Here is a 17,558-nt window from a genome sequence, read left to right on the forward strand (position 1 = left end):
GTACTAGTTTCCTCTGAGCTTTGTACATTGGATTTACTCACTTAGAACAACCTTTCAGAAAATAGCTGGAAACAAATATTGCTGAAGAATTTGCAATAGACTAGACAGCAAAATTTGTTTACAGCACACCTTGTTGCTCCTATAATAATAGGCATTTTCCATGTAACTCTGCCAAAAGCCAAAGTTGGGTTCAAGATTCAGAAGGTAAAAAAATAAAATTACTTGTGAGAGTCCCGTGACAAGACCTAGGATGAGCTATAAAGGATAAGCACATACCGCCCACCAAGTGCAAAATAATTCAGCAGCGACTAACAGAGAAGGCACAGGGCTAACACCCTCCAAAAAAAACTAACATTAAACCTATTTCATAGCTAAATATAACCCCATCAAGACTTAAAAAACATGCAAAACTTTGCTTTACAACGTGCTGAAGTTCACAGGAGAGAGAGAATCAGGTCTTATTCCTGCTCCTATGTTTAAGGTATATCACAAGCACCTTCTGCTAAATCAAATGAACAAAAAAAAAATCAGTTAGTTAAACCTGCAAAAATCTGCTTCAGGAAATTAGTTGCAGCTCAGTTGCACTTGCAGTGGTGCAGCAGCAATAAGGATGCTGAACTACCTGTGCCTCTGGATCTATGTATAGTGCCTGCGCCAGCCCACATTCAGTAAGAGAGATCCAGAGCACTGCAGTTATTCCAGTTACCTTGATTATGTGTCTTTTTTATTTGGTTTTTTTTTTTTTTTTTTAATTAAACACTGAAGAGAACATTCATGACTGCTGGAACTTGCTTACCTAACTTGCTAACTGTTAAATTGTTAGAACGGTTTCAGGGCCAAATATCAGTCTCCAAAAAAATTCCTGGATACAGTTCAGGAATTAGAAGAGGTACTATTCTAAATACACAGTTTGCATATAGCTACAGTGTTTATAGACTAACACATTTCAAAATTATGGGTTGCACCAGTTGTCCAGTTCCCAGTAACTGAGTGGGAAATTTCTCTTTTTGTTCTAGGAATACAGCTATTTTGTGTTCTTTTACTTAACATCAAACATACTTACTGTGCATCCAAGGGAAGATAGGATCAGGTCTTGCCAACAACACTTTCTGAAAGATAACAGTGGCTCCCATATTCTAAACAAACACAAGTAGCAATATTTAAAAAAAAAAATAAATACATACACTTGACCACATCACAAAGCTTTTTGATATCCTAAGTGGTGAAATCACTTAAAAAAAAATAAAAAAAATAACACAAAAATTTTATTTTACTAACAGTAGTTTTATTTTATGCAGGATGTTTCATAAAATGTTGTTTGGACAGCATATGCAATAGAACTGTTCAGACACAGAAATCTACTTAGATGTAAGGCCATACACATGTAAAGCCAAATTCACCCCACTTCCTTTGAGGCCTTTCAGTAGGCATCTAGAGTAAGAGTTTAGACACCCTTGGCTTTTGGGCATTTACAAAGAGGTAAGCAATGTCTGCTTTACCTTTGAAGGCGACGCTCACTTTCCATTGATTCTAGAGTGACAATGCTCCCTATTTAGGTGTGAAAGTAAAATTACCTAAGGTGAGACAGATGAATTCAGGTTGTGTTCTTAAACACCACAATATCTTTCTCAGTAAAGACAGTAAACTAAATGTTCAGTTTATACCAGCATAAATGAAGAACCTTTCAGAAATTATTCTGTTAGACAGGTGTAAATGAAATCAGACTGTCCTTGTTCTCCCATATCACATATAACTCAGTATATTGTCAGCTCAAAAGATGTATAGTTTAATTTAAAACCGTATCATTTCAGTAATGTGAAACAGCACTTTACCATTATTAAGTATTTTCTGAGACAGCACAAGATTACCCATTCACATCCTTTATGAAAACAGTGCAGATCACATATCAGCAAACTTCTCCTCACTAAAGAAAATCAAAGTCTTGACATTTGAAACGGTGATTTGTACATTATTTTGAATATCTGTTTGTTTCTATACCTGCTTTTATGAGTTCATAAATTTATCAGACAGGCTACAGGTAGCTTTGATTAGGGTTACAGAGCAATTTATATTTTTTACATTATTAAAATGCATATCCTTTTTTCATCAAATAACAAGAACACTAATCTTTCATAATCATTTCTTATCTTAATCACTTCTTATAATTTCTGCTGTTTTGGAATATTCAGGCTAAGTAGATGATAATGGTTTGATGATAGTAGATGATAGTATTTTGGCCCTGTTGAAGTCAATAGCACAACATTCATTTAGGTCAGCTAGGCATCATTCCGCTTATGGCCCAATTCTGAACAGCTCACAATTTAGGGATTTGATCCATGACTCGTAGTCCATGATATTCCATACTGAAATGCGATGAAATGGAATTTGAGATTATAAGAGTCTCCAGCTAGACTCCTCACTCAGAAAACAGACCATTCTTTATAAGATTTAAACAAAGGTTTTAGTCTGAACCAAAGCTAAAAGGGAGTCCAGAGAAACGAAGGAAAGCTTAGGATAACCTGATCATAGAAGTGTTAAGATGCACTACTTATCCTTTTGAAGAAAATAATTTTATGTGTAATTAAAAAGAAATCATTTTGATAAATTACTTCTAAGTCACCTAAATAAATATCATAGTTTCTAATTATAAAATATTCCAACATATGGAACCCAATATATGGGCCACTCGCAAAGGGGCTAATTTTTGTAACTTACAGAAGTATTGAGGTAACATATTTTTATCCTTAATCTTGGACTGTGTTCTTCAAATGTTTTCAGCAAATTAGTATTATATTCAAATTATGTATGTTCATGGTCATCAAATAAACGGTGTCTCTAAGACTAGCACTGAAAATAAATTAACTGTTAGGTAGAGCCAGGACTCTCCTAGCAGTCAGATCATTAAGTTTCAACAGCAAGTGAAACCGTTTTTATGGTTAAAAAAAAACCTGATCCATGACTGCAGCTTTACCAATCAGTGACCAATAACTTCATAAAATCTGAAGCACATTTTTTGTTTGATTTGCATTCTAACACTATCAAAATAGTATTACACTGTCAAATGAATTCTGCCATATGTTTTACACATAATTGAGGATCTTGTACAGAAATTCAACTCTGGATCTGGCAAATTAACTGTTCAAGCATAAATCTGACAAGGACTGCATGCCAACTGTGTGCTAAAGAGGGTGAAAGGAACCAATCTGACCACGATACTGAGGCTCATCTCCACAGACATTGCTCTTGGAAAAAGCCTGCTGGGAGCAATAGAGGCATTTAGGTACACTCAGAGACTATAGATTCATGTGATTTGATAGAACTCTGAAAGCCAAGACCCATGTGCATCTCCCCAGGGCCAATGTCGCTTAGTTACAAAGTAAGTAAATAACTGAAATGTTTTCCTCTGCGTTTATTTTTCTTAGGCTTCCAAATATGATTCAGAGATGTAAGCATTTAAATAAAGCCTCCCTTTCTCAGATACGTCAAAATCTTAGCTGTCTCATAATTGGACAGTTGAAACTACAATATAGTACAAATAATTACCAACGTTTAACACGGAGAAAAAGGAAGCAAAGTTAAGATAAAGTACTAAGACAAGTTTTCATGATCATCTTTATGAAAGTGTAACTGAAAGCGCCAGAACACTCTTCAGTACAATGCACTTGAACAGACATGCTTTTCAAAAAGGTCTATCAATTCTTAAATTTCACTGACAGTCTTAAACATTACTATACGGAGACAGGGGAGGTTAATTTCTGTGTCTATGTAGTGACCATTCTTCCTCTGGATGCTAGAGACAGAAAAAATTTTGAGGATAACTGCATGCCCACAAAATCACTTAATACTATCGAATTGCACTTATATTCTTCATTCACGGAACCACACTAGTCTCAATGAGAACATTTGCATAAGAAAAAAAAAAGTTCTATTTAATGACCGATTTGACTTAAGATCAGCACAGACAAAAAATTGGAATTTATCCTTTAATAGACAAAGGCAAGTTTATTTTTTTATTTTTTTTATCACCAGGCCTCCACAGTATTCCTGCTTCTCCATACCACAACAACTGTCATTTTATGGATGGCGCCACTGAAATTTATTCTACAAAGTCCCAGATCTGCATCTTTTAGTGGGCATTCTTGTCAACCATATGCGTGTTTATTCAGCTTTCGGCTGTGTCTCGGGTTGCTATTCATACAGGTAGAAGGCCACAATCCCAGTACACAGTCATTCAGCTCCATAGTTGGGATGCCTCCTGTCTGGTACTAACTTCGGTCAAGTGGTCATGTAACTTAACATCTAAAACTCAACAAAACAATCATTTGATTGCAAATTGGTGACTTCCGTACCTTAGGCATTCCTACCCTGTTGTTTTCAAAGACACTGCTTTTCCTTTTACATATTTTTTAGCATAATGATTTTAATGCATTTGCCCTCACAACAAGATCTAAAAATAAAGAAAAGAATTCTCTTCCACCTTTTCACAACTGTATAAGGACACATAATGCAACAAAATCTGAATAATGGATGATGCATTCTTTGAACCAGGAAAGTACAGTACAGAAAAAAAATAGCTCCTAATTCTTGCATATAATGATGACAGCAACGATGCTATTATGAATGTAAGTGCATGGAACAACCTGCATTGCAAAAGCAGCACAGATGATGCTCCCAACAGACAATTCTATCCACCCTAACTCCTCAAAAACAAACAAAAAGTTGGTTTACAGGCTATTGTGTCATTTCATGTCACTTTCAGAAAGGGATTTTAAGATCTCTTTATACTTCCACAAACACACAGTCAATCTGATTGCTTACCTTCTGCTGCCCTAAAACATCTGACAGAGAAAAGCCTTTTCATTTTTCTGATTCTAGAGCATAAATCCTGGAAATAAAAGGAAAATGCTGAAACTTATTCTATCAAGTACAGACTGTACAGACATCAATACTTTTTTTTAATTTATTTTAAGCATACAATCAAAAATGGTTTCAGAGAGAAGCCAATTTGAGAGAATGATACTTGGAAACCAAAGTTTCACTAACATGTCAGTGTGTATGAACTTGTTTAATGCATCCTTTAACATGGCATTCCACCTAGCCAGAGGTGAGACCTAGGACTGAAGGGGGAAAAAAACAACTGCTGCTAGTAAATGACAGCTAAGTTATGGTCAATGAGACCACAAATTATCAATAGCTTTATTGTGCTAGAGGCCTATTTTGACATAGTAATGACTGCCCGAGAAAGAGCTATTTTTATCTAGGATAAAATGAGACATCACAACATGCTCCCAAGGATGTGAAATGTACGTATGGGAGGGACAAGACAGCAAGGTAAGACAGGGACATAATAGTAAGACTGGAAGGAAAGGCAAGAACTCTATATTGAACATCAGCAAGGGTACCTGTAATCTGTACAAAGAAACTCACTGCACTTTTGACATTGTCTAATGCTTACCACCCAAATAAACAGTGATTACACGCATATTTCAATATAATAAGCCAAAACTCTGATCCCAGCTCCCACAAACCAACTGAGGCATATTTCAAGACAATTCCATTTGTAATAAAAAACAGATGGTAAAGGAAACAGATGTCTCTTTGTGATCTGATTTACACATCTGCAGACATTTACAATATGCATGCATTTCCAAAGAATGCTGAGCAAGTTAAATTGGGAAATGGGAATTTTTTTTCTTAATGGGCATGCGCAAACTCAAGAAGAAAATAAGCTGTGACAAAGACACATCTATCCTGTCTAGCCTATCTGTTTCCAAACCAATATCATATTACAGCACCATGTTAAAGAAACACCAATCATGATAAAAATCAGACAACTTTGGAAATAGTTTACTGCAAGGAAACATCACTCAAATGTGAGGTGGCTGAGGGATGGGTGACTTTCGGATTTCTCCCCTCTCTGAAAGACCTGAGGTTAGCAATGGTTGTCCTTCAGAAACCCATTATACAGAGAAGCAAAACATCCCTCAGCAACACAGACCTGGACATTTATTTAAGATCTTCTAAATCTCAAATTGCCATTTTATGCAGACATCAACAATAAGCCATTGACAATATCATCAAATATTTGCACTGGTCTCAGTGAAATTATGCACAAGAAACAGCAAAGAAATGTGTTACAAAAAAGAAGGATGGAAGAGTCTCAAAAAGAGAAAATGCTTGCAGAATCTCTTAGACAAGAGGTATCAGCTAAAGCAGTGCAAGGAACCAAGATGTTAACCTTCAAAGTTAAGTTAGGTTGAGGCAGGTCAAAACTACACAAAATCTTCTCCAAATATAACTGCTAGTTTGGGAGATCTTGTTGGTTTCTCAGATTTTGCCCCATTTCTTTTTCTCCGGATACAAAGGGTACCACATTGTCAGGCATGGAGAATAAAGTCTTTCCTCAAGCACAAAGCCCAATTTAAGTGCCACATCTCTGAGCTGAAAGAACCATATTCTATAATGATATTCAATATCCACGTCCATTCCAGTCCCAGGCCTTTCTGCTGAGACTGTAAATAAAGAACTAGATTCACTCAAATGTTCTGGCTGTTTCCTCCTGCTGAAGGGATGCTGCACAGCCTTTAAACCTCAGCTTATGTCTGTTTTGCACCACTACAGTGACCAGTGAGACACAGGCAGAATGCATCAGTAAACCTGCCCACGGGGGCTAATTATCACCATTGGGAACTGGGCCAGTTTAACCAGTTTAATTTCATGTAAGCTGTCCTACAATCATCAGATGGTAAGTACTTTCAGGAGCTAACCACTTGAGCTGGAGTCAAACTGGTGAGCTGGAGGTGAAAAGCTCCATATTCTATTACTAATCCCCTGAGCTATAGAGTACCCAGCTGGCAGTTCTACAAAGGCTCACACAGCTTTTTTTGAAAGGCAGCAAAAGTAGTTACAAGGTTTTTTTAAAAAAATAAACCAAACCAAAACAAAAACCCCACACTTGCAAGAACAACTATCTTTTTCTTAAAATAATCTCTCTGAAAGTAGCAGACTGTACACATTTTACAAGAATAAACAAACTTCTGTAATATTTATCCACAAATTGGGAGTCAGAGATCATTAGTGCAAATTTCTGCTGACCGGCAGCATTTATTCTACAAACTTTGGGTATCCTAAGTGGTCCATTAGAGAAGAACAGATATCTTCAATCCGTCTAATCTCTTCATGAGGCATGTTTTTTTTCCATGCATGAATGCTACTTGGTGAAATTTCCCCTTCATAAGGAAGATAGAAAAGACTGGTGGAGGTGGCAAATAATATTTGGTTTAAGCTAGCAGGAGGAAGAGGAATACCAAGAAAGGCAAAAATTGTTTCAGCCGTCTTCTGAGGAAAGCTCACAATATCTTCAAACTTCACCAGCTGATAATTTGTTGTCTGCAAGTCCCCATTTATTCTCAGTGCCGCTGCTGTGTTTGTGAGCCATAAATAGGACAACACAGAAACGGCGTTTGAATTAGAATTTGAAATTTCTTTTCTTAATGATTCATATTCAAAGGCATAGCCTTCATTTAAACTACATTTTCCTTTGCCACTTTCCCCTTTAAACATTGCAGCCAAGCGTTGTGGAACATTTTTCAAGGAGTAAAGGCTTGGCTTATTTTTGTACAACATTGAATAGATCCATGCCCGTGGGTCCCTTACTACATATAATGCTCTCATTGACAGTCCTAGGATTTCCTGAAAGAAGGGAAGCTTTAATGTCCAGCTCCCACTACTTAAACTAAGCACAGGTCGTGCATTAGGATAATAGATGAGGTGCCTTCTCAGTTCCCTAATATATTCGGCATCTTTATCTTGACTCCCTCTTGCCCTGCTTCTTTGCTCTGACAGAGATTCTCTCTTTTTCGATCTTTTCCTTTTGTCCTTGCTTATGGCAGAATGCTGAGCAGCTTTACTTCTGCTGGCTTCATATAAATTAATGTTTTGTAAATGTAATTTTGTGCCTCGAACTAGAGACTGGAGCCACCCCTGGATAAGACGAAAATGACCGTTCTGAACATCAGAAACCTTCCATTCACATGGATCTACAAAGGAATCAATTTCAAATTCAGTCTCAGGAATTTCGAGATAGGGTGTAGGTATTCTGATGTATAAGAAGTCACTGGTATTGAAAAACAGCTGTTTTAAAATTTCTGCTCCAGAAGCAGGAAGTGAAGTAATGATCACATCTGGCAAAACAACAGGGTTTCCTTCTAATTGTTTGGCTTTATTGCCTTTATCATGTTCTAGCTTTGTCATGTCACTGCTCCATTTTGCACAGATGGGCTGAGTACACATGCTCCACACATCCACCAATTCAATAAGCCACAGTGTGACAACCAGTATCAGGATCCAACGCAACATTTTACTGAAGGATATGTAAAACCGCCATTGAAAAGCCAGTATGACCAAACTAACACCCAAAATTAACCCTGCAATTATGTTTACTTTAAATCCAAATGGGAAACCCACCCTATGTTTTTTTATCTGTTTTTCCACAGATTCAGTACCTAGACCAAACTTTGTCACTTTGTTTTCATGAACTACTTTGGCAAAACCACCAAATCCCAAATAATCAAACCTTGTCTTTAAATTCTGATATTCAGTCACAACAGAGATGGTATTTTCAGTGTTGTTGACACTAAGCGAAATCTGAAATCCTGATTTTGCATTATCTATGAGTCTGCAGTTAGAAACATTGACATATGGGCCATAGAAAAGGTAAACAATCCTTGTAAGTGTGTTTTTCATTGGAAAGGTAACATTTACAAACTGAGTCCATCGTTTTTTGAATTCAGCAGCTTGTTCTGCCTCCTGTATCCTAGCAACAGGACTACTCCCATGATGATCAAACCAAAACATCTTGTAGTGGGCATCCCACACATCCATCATAGCTCCATTGTATTTGTTCTTAAATTTATAAGGTATGTATTTAAAATCAATGTCAAGATTATGAAAAAAGGCACTGACAGAATTAACAGGAGAGTCTTCCTCCTTCTCAATATGGTCTACTACTAACAATGTCTGAGAATTTAAGAGCAGCAAAACGCGATACACACTTTTCAATTTCATTGCTGATGTGTAAGCAGATACCGCCTCACCACTCACAAACATCATGTCTCCAGCCTGGGAGGCTGTTATAATTTCTCCAGTTGAGTCTCCAACCTCGTCACCAATCCACTTCAGCCACTGGGCACACTCACCAAGCTGTCCCTCCCAAGGCTGGTTGCACTGGCTCGTAGGAGATGGAGCAAAGACCAAGACATTGTTCAGGTGGCTGAGTTTAGGTCCATAGAGAGCCTCAGATACAAACACCTGTCCATTGGGAGCAAAAGTGAAAGAGTTCTGATCGGGATGTTCATGTCCGGGATTGAAACTTCTCCACCCATCAATCCAGGCATACGGTTGAAAGTGAACGATATCGTAGACAGCACGTCCACCGAGTTTTCCAGACTTAAAGGACACAAAGGTGTTTGTCTGACTGTTTGGCAATCCAGCCCCATAAGTAACAACTCCCCAGTTAGGAAACACGTGCATTTTAGCAGTACCATAATCAGGAGGTGGCTGAGGAGTGATTTCGGCAGCGTACCAAATAAATTCAGTGTGTAGTGTACTCCACCTCTGTGCAGTGGATGGCACCATTGGCCCATCCTTGGGCCTGTGTTTTCTAATCTGCTGTGCCAACCAGTTGCCAGCTCCATTCTTCATGATGAACTTATCCAAGAACACCAGCTGGCTCTCAGGACCATAAAACCAGTTGTAATTAGAATCCGCTACACCCACAGTCCTCTGAAAGCCTGGTAACAGGGTGGCATAGTAAAACCAAAAGTGCATTTTGAGCCAGTTATTCTCCAAGTTGTTAATACCAAAGTGGCGCTGGGCCAGGAAAACATACTGGGTTACTGACTTGGCGGTGTAACTCCCATAAGCTACTCCCTCATCCAGAGACCCGTCTACAATATGATTGAGCAGAAACATTGTTTTCTCCATCACATCAACAACAGTGTGTTTCCAAATATTTGCCTGAGATCCTTTGTCCACCCCTGCAACTAAAGCCCCAATAAGCAAAGCAAGCATATTGGTTGCTTGATGATTATGGAGAAGCTGCTTTCCCCAGGAACGAACCTTTGAGTACTCATACATTTCCTCGCTTACAGACCATATCTTCTCCAGGTATTTTTGCCTTCTCTCTTTTTCCAGTGAATTATACAAGAAGTCAAAAGCAGTGGCAAATCCTGTTAGGGAGTGGCCGAGTGGCACTTCATCTCCAGGTGCATTCTCAACCAACCAGTTTTTGTAGCCAGCCATTCTATCCATATATTCCAGGGCAAAATCAAACGCAGCTTTATCTTCAGGGCACAGCAAACAATAAAATGCTAGAGGTGGCAGATTGTTACCATAAATCTCATTCCACTTTGCAGCAAAATCAACATGCTTGGGTGGAGGTAGGTAGTATGATGGGTTGGATAGCATAACCGTCACCACACTTCTGATGGCTCTAAATAGATGCGAATGGCTTGTATGAGCCTTCTGTCTCAGTGCCTGGACTTCTTCAGCGTCGAAATACAAGCTTGGATGAAGAACTGGTTTCTTCATCTTCTGCTCAGCACTAAGACCTTCAAGTTGCTCTTTTTCATACCGATCTACATTTTCTGTGAAAGTCACCCAATCAGAGTAATTGCTTACAGATTCTTCAAAAGCGAAGACAGCAAACATTGTTAATGCTAGAAATAAAGTATGCCCCATGAACATCAGAGCCATGATCCATTAGGCTGCTCCTCTTCCCCAGGCATGCATTTCCTAACAAAACACAATGTTCAGATATCAAACTTTGACCCAGTTAGTAAAAAAATTAACATCTTAAGGCATATTTTTAGGAGAAAAAACTTAGCGTGTACTGTGCATTCTAACAGATACTCAAATTACTTGCAATCTGCGCTACAACATTGAAATAACAAGGCTGTCGAAAATTTAAATCTCAGGTGTCTTGTCAGTTCACTTTTCTCAAACACAACACTACAGCATAAATACTAAAATAAGGAAAAAAGTACAATCTCTAAGATACACATATAAAACACAGGTTGACAACTCTCAGTAGGAGACTGAAACACCGTCTCTTGATAACTTGAAAAACTTGACTTGAAAAAAGGAATCGGAGTCATGCATTTACTTTTTTAAAAAGCTTTCAATCAGGTCAAATTCCACTTCTAGAGCTGACAAAAACTCCACTGATCACAAAACTATATAATTTATTCAAAACAATGTGTTGCATTTGATGAAATAGGGAATTTACAGCACTTGGAAAACAGACTTCAAAACTGAAGTTATTGTCTTCAGCCTTCCCCATATCTCAATTTCCATACACACTCTTTCCATCTTTCTCTTTTAGGACTCATGGGAGAGTAGGAAGGAAAAAAAAATTAATAAAAAAAAAATCAACATAGGTCATCCATTAGCTCCTTTTGATGAAACTGCAGTGCTTTTAACCGCTATTCCCCTTTGTTTGTAAAAGGTGCGTCTGAACTAATAGTCATAGAGTATCGACATATTTTCAAGTCTTCTTTCATCTTATCTTCAGTCAATGATGCCCAAACTTTGCCTCGGTGATTCATATAATCCTGCTCCTTCCATTACGAAGCAAAAGGAAAACATGTGAAAGAGGCAGAAAGCCAACGTTTTTTTGTAAAAAGAGCAGTTTCGGGTTTCCTTCCACTTTGCATGTTGGTTCTTTCTGTGGAAACAGAAACAAAAGTTCTCTGAAGCTGTACAGGTGTCAGCAAATATTTAAAGTACTTAAGATAACAAAGTATTGCTAACTTCCTAGGAAAGATGAGTTAATACACCTTTTCTTTTACAGAAATTAAACAAAAAAGGAGCATTTTCAAAGTTCCACAGAATTTATCTCTGGCAAAACAGAAATTCAAATTGGCTACTTAAGCTCGATTTATTTCGCCTTTTCCTGCGTGGCTGTGAGGTCTCAGGGCGTATTTTCCTGTTATGCTACCAGGAGCTACCCAAGAAAACAAATTTGAAACACGCCACCAAAAAATTAAATGGAGCTCAAATAAATTAATTAATGAAACAAAGTAAATGTCATGTACGTCTCCGTAATACCACACGCGCGATTCTGCCGGCGACAGGAAGGCGCGGAGAGGGAAAGCAGCCAGACCGACCCCCGGGGGCGGTCGCCTCGCCAGCGCCGGGACGAAGCCTGACAGCCCCTGCCGCGCCCCCGCCGCCGCCCGCCGCCAGCAGAGGGCGCCCCCCGCCGGCTCCGCCGCCGCCGCCCCTCCCCGCCGCCCCGGGGCCGCACAACTTGAACAAGTTTCGGCGGCGACCTCCCCCGCTGCGGCCGCCTCCCCGAAACATCCCTCCCCCCTTCCCCCCCTCCTCCGCGGCCGGGAGCCGAGTGCGTCCCCGAGTGTCACCCCGTCTTACCGCAGCCGGTTGGGCGGGGGTCGGAGCGGCCGGAAGCCGCCGCGGGGCCGCGTCGCTCTGCCCCGTCCAGGGCGGCCCGGGGCGCGGTGCCAGCCCCCGTCCGGGGGGCTGCGGGTGGCGGCGCCTTGCGCTCGGCTGAGCCGGGCTGTGCTGGGCTCCGTCGCCTTTCGCGTCGCCGCTACTTTTCACCCGGGCTGGCCGCAACTTCGGGTCCTTCTGCCTGCCCTCCGCCGGCGGCTCCCCGGAGTTGATGGCGGGGGAGATGCGGCGGCGGGGCGCCCGGCGACGGGTGCGGGCAGCGGAGCAAACTCGCAGGGATGTCGCTGTAGAGGGGCGGGGAGGGAGCGAGGGAGGGAGGGAGCGAGGGAGGGGAGGCGGCGGCGGGGAGGGGGGGTTGGCAGAGCCGCCCCCGGCGGAACAGGGATGTGCCGATCCTCCGCGCCGTCCTCCGGCGGCGGGCGGGCTCCCGGCCCCGCCGCCGCTCCCGGCTGCTCCTCTTCCCTGCGACTGCGTGAGCCGGCCGCCGAGCCCAGCGCCGCTCCCGGCGGCGGATGCCACCGCCGCCACTGCGCCTCGGCAGCCGGCTGCCGGCGGAGCGGAGAAGAGAGGAGCCCGGGGGGCAGGGCCGGGGCCGGAGCTGAGCGTGGGGGACACGGACGCAGCCCGGAGCGGCGGGGGGGAGGCGGGGCCCCGCCGCCGGGGCGGCTCCGGCGGCCGCTGCCCCGAGAAGGCGGTGAGGGACGGCGAGGGAGGGTCCGGGGGGCGAGGGTGGAGCCGGTCCCGGAGAGGAGGGCAGCAGGCAGGTGTGAGAGGGCTCTGTGGAAGAAAAGGTGCCGCGGGGGGGTCGCCTCGGCGGCCGGCAGGGCACGGCGGCGGCCCGGGGAGCGGCGGGCAGGGCAGGGCAGGGCAGGGCAGGGCGGCGGGAGCCGTCTCTCCTGTGGGTAGCAACTTTGTGAGCGCGGAATAAATACATTAACAGTGCTCCGGTTATCTCAGAAACCAGGGGGATACGCAGCATCTGCTTGTTGCAGCGGTCCCGCTTTTTATAACTACCTCCCTGCTCGGGCACTTCATTTTATGCGATCCATTAAAATGGTCCTCATTCAGCTTTAGCTGACGGCTTCTGAAGTGAAATATAAAACCGTAATGAGGTGTAAAAACCTCTGCCCCTCAACTCATTCCCGGTCAGCGACGCGGTGAAGGGCCGGTGGGAAAGGCTGGCCAGCCGGCCTGGTGCCTGTGGTCCACCCACGAAATTCAAGAGGTATAACGCCATTCTCGGATTTGGATGGCGGTTTGGATTGCCGGTGATGACTTTCCGAGCCTGATTTTATAACCTGCCTGATGTGATGCCAAGCTCTTCTTTGGTAGTAAGCGCACTCTAGGAAAAGAAAGGGTGTGAGAGTTTTTATCTGTGTTACCGATTACTATGTTTATAAGCTGTATCTTAAAGGACGTGGGATTTAATCATTCCGATAGCAAAAGTCACCACTTTTTTCCCAGGTATAGCCTATATTCTTCTTAACGTTTCTTCCCCCCCCCCCCCCCCGGTATCTTACAAAATACAGTTGCATATTTAAGTATTTCTTAAGCTACTCGATGTTTAACTATCTTGAAATGAATATATGAATATATAATGGCCATACATTATGGATACTGATTCTCTTTCTTTGTACTATGGAGAGCACCTTAGAAGGATTAAAATATTAAATTATGCACATTTCCATCAATGATGAACTATGTCTGGAACCATCCTAATCTTTCAGATGTGCCTTATGGGCTTGGTTTAAGAGGCAAAAATACTGATTATTGCCTGGATCATATCTTCCCATTGGAAGAAATTTGCATAATGACCAAAGATCAGCACATAGTTCCCTGACCTTGAATCTGTTAAAATTCTGCCTTTTCATGCTACTGGGGAATTTATTCCAGGAGGAGAGCAAAGGAAATGTAAAGCAACAATAGAGGCCACATTCCTCTTTAAGTTGATAGAAACTTAGTGGAATACACTGAAAACCTCTCAAATCTTTTTCCTTCTATTCCCACTGTACTCTGGATTGTACCCATGATGTTTTTCCCAAGGCTGACCCATTCTGGAACATATTGAAGTCTCAGAGAACGACTTCTCCCATAATTTGACAGACAATTATGAATGAGCAGAACATGTGGAGGAATTGTGTTCGGTTAAAAGCAAGAGTAAAACTCTCCCAAGAGCCCTTCTCGCTCTTTGAGACCTGTGGTGAGATCATTACCTATACAGTGTTCAATTGCAATGTGATATTTGTGGAGAAGCATGAAAATGAATTATTGACTGGCCCCATATATTCACAAATGATACCATTTTGACAAAGTCTTATTTATAAGGCAGTGAAGGCATTTGTAAAACATTTAGCTTTTTCTGCAGAAGCTCTTTCACGTTATCAAAGATGCACTGACAGAATACTTAAAGCTGATTTTCTGCTAAGCCAATTGCAAAGCAAGACCATCCTTACCCATGTATGATTTCAACTAGTATAGGCTACTTACTTTCTGCCATTTTCAAGTCATTAAGCTTAAAAAAAATAAAAAAAAAATCAACAAAACCACCAAATACCAATAGTGGTAGAACTAGTATTCAATTATTTTTCTGTTAGTAATTTTCAATAGTCAGCAGAGACCCATATTTACTATACTACAACTGAAAAACAAAACTCTTGGATTCAACTGGTATCCAGGAGAAACAATTAAGCAAACTTCAAAGGAGTTGGCTTAAGGTAATTAGAAATAGTGACCCTGGTTTATAACGAACTCTTTTGCATAAAATGAGCCTGAATTGCATTGGCATTCCACCTTACTTGATTGCATAACACTGTTTAAAGAGTGATCAGTAAAATCAAGGTCACTTTCAGAACAACTGCTAATTGTGACGGTAACTATTAAAAGTTACCATTTACATTTTTATTTGTAGAAACACTGACCATCTGGCAACAAATTACATTATATTGTTGCATTTTCAAATATTCTTCATAACTATGAATAGCTGAAAAGCAAGGCTTATGGGCTATCAGCAGGAAAAAGATGCTGTAAAATATCTACCAAGAAAATGAGTTTTGACTCATGGGAAAGTGACCTCCTTGTCAATTCTAGTTCTTAGTATAAGAAATCAGGGGTTGTTGGTAGTGACATGCTCTGGTGTACGGCTTCAGGGATAGCTTTCTGCATTGATACCAAAATCAGCCATCTGAATGATCTTGAAAAAGCTAGCAGCATTATCCTGCTTGAGTACAGGCCAAGTGCTAACAGATGGAAGTGAAGAGTAGGATAATCAGCTGGACTGCAACAAATTATTTGCCAGCGTCAAAGAGGATAATAATTCAAAAGTTTATAAATGAATGGGGTGCTGCTGTCAAATATGAGACGTCGGTCCACGTACAGAAAAAGAGCCAGATATTTAGGTAGGAGCTGGACTAAGGTAATTAAGTGTCCAGTAATGGTGGACTCTTGAAACTTCTGCCTAACATAAACCGCTAAGTTTAAAGTACAGGTTTGATTTCAGAGGCATCACAAGTCTGGGGGAGAGTTCTTGACCACTCAGAAATCTCTCCATACTGGCACGGCCTGGTGCTTATTTCATAACTAAACCTAAATGTGGCCTGAAAGATGCAGTTATCTTAATCTAACTCCACTCGTAGATCTAATTCATTGTGTATTCTTCAAATATACTTCATGGACATCTCCTTCTTTTACAACAGACAAACAAAAATACGTTGGAGGACAAGGCAGTGGACGTGAGGTTCCTCTTTAGTGCAATAATCTGTTGGTCAGGAACACCCACCTTTCACAGAGAAGACATGGGTGTAATGGTCTTTTCTCCTTTAAAGGATGCTAACCAAAATCTCTCAACTCTTAAATGACCTAACCTCTTGTCTGTTTCAGCATACAACAGCTCTTTGTCCCAAACTGGAGGCATCCTGTGAAATCATGTTACTTTTCATTAATATAATCACACAGAGAAACATACACACATAAATGAATTGTATCAGAAGGAAGGAATTAGACCCTCTGCCATCCAAGAATAGCTCACACACTTTATGATAAACGTAAAGGTATTAGAACAAAGTGTGTACCGCATTCTCAGAGCAAGGATCATTCCTTCAAATCGAGTCTCCCACTCTGACTGTGACTCTGGCTTTTGCAATGCCCAAGAACTCTTCCTCTCTGTGTAACCCAACGTGACAGGAACACAAACCAGACCCACACTGTTAACTAGTCAGCTAGTTTTGGAGGGAGAAATCTGATGTTGCTGATGAACATTTGACAAATAAAGGGGGTGAAACATAAAGAATACACGCAATTGATGTCTCAGTTCCTATCTTTTGCAGGTCAGGTTCCTATCTTTTGCAGGGAAACTGTATTGTAGAGTACAGAGGAAAGAGCAAAACAGTTCTAACATTTTTATTTTTATTTTTATTTTTATTTTTATTTTTATTTTTATTTTTATTTTTATTTTTATTTTTATTTTTATTTCTTTACAGTTTTTTTACTTGAGTTGTACCTTAAAAAAAGCAACAGCAACAAAACACAAGCAAACAAGAAAATCTTGGCTTTATTAGAACTAAAAATTAACGTGGTTAAGTTTTGGCACAAGCAAAGTTGAAAAGACGTGACATTTTGTTGCCATATTACGAAGACTTTTCCTTTCAGTGGAGTTCTCCAACAGGGCAAGACTGGAGTGCTCAGAGGCTGAAAAGCGCCTGGTGTCACTGTCAGCAGAGAAAGGTAGGAAGGAGCAACTGTCAGAGGCTGCAGTTGCTGCACTTTTTCTCTATCCCAGCTGCGTGGTCCTGCCAGCCCCTTTGTGTCCGGGCGGTGGGCAGTCTCATTGCTACACAATTGCTCCTGCAGACACAACAGGGCAGCACGGTTTTAGGCCAGTTTAAGTAGATTGCGAAACTGCGCCTTAAAAAAGGCAGCTGCGTGCAGGGGTAATTTTAAGTCCATTCGTGACTATCTCAGATACTGCCTATGGAGCAAACGGGACTATTCGTACTTGCTTTGGTAGCATTTGTATCAAACAATCTTCGGTGGAAAGTGGTTTAAAAACATCAAGGATGACATTGTGTGCAGCAGTGGGACCTCAGGAAGAT

The 17,558-nt window shown here is 41.1% G+C and overlaps 1 protein-coding gene across 1 annotated transcript; it reads right to left on the minus strand.

Annotated features, from left to right (window-relative positions):
• Positions 1–1,300: 1,300 nt before the first annotated feature.
• Positions 1,301–12,779, minus strand: DSEL (dermatan sulfate epimerase like). Its single transcript, XM_054193002.1, has 2 exons — positions 12,433–12,779; positions 1,301–11,725 (listed from the first exon to the last, which is right to left on the minus strand). Exon 2 carries the CDS (start codon positions 10,753–10,755, stop codon positions 7,105–7,107), a length of 3,651 nt encoding a protein of 1,216 aa, XP_054048977.1. The 5' UTR covers positions 10,756–11,725; positions 12,433–12,779; the 3' UTR covers positions 1,301–7,104.
• Between the last annotated feature and the right edge of the window lie 4,779 nt (positions 12,780–17,558).

This window comes from Rissa tridactyla, chromosome 2 (genome assembly GCF_028500815.1).
Source record: "Rissa tridactyla isolate bRisTri1 chromosome 2, bRisTri1.patW.cur.20221130, whole genome shotgun sequence".
In the NCBI taxonomy this organism is placed as follows: Eukaryota; Metazoa; Chordata; class Aves; order Charadriiformes; family Laridae; genus Rissa; species Rissa tridactyla.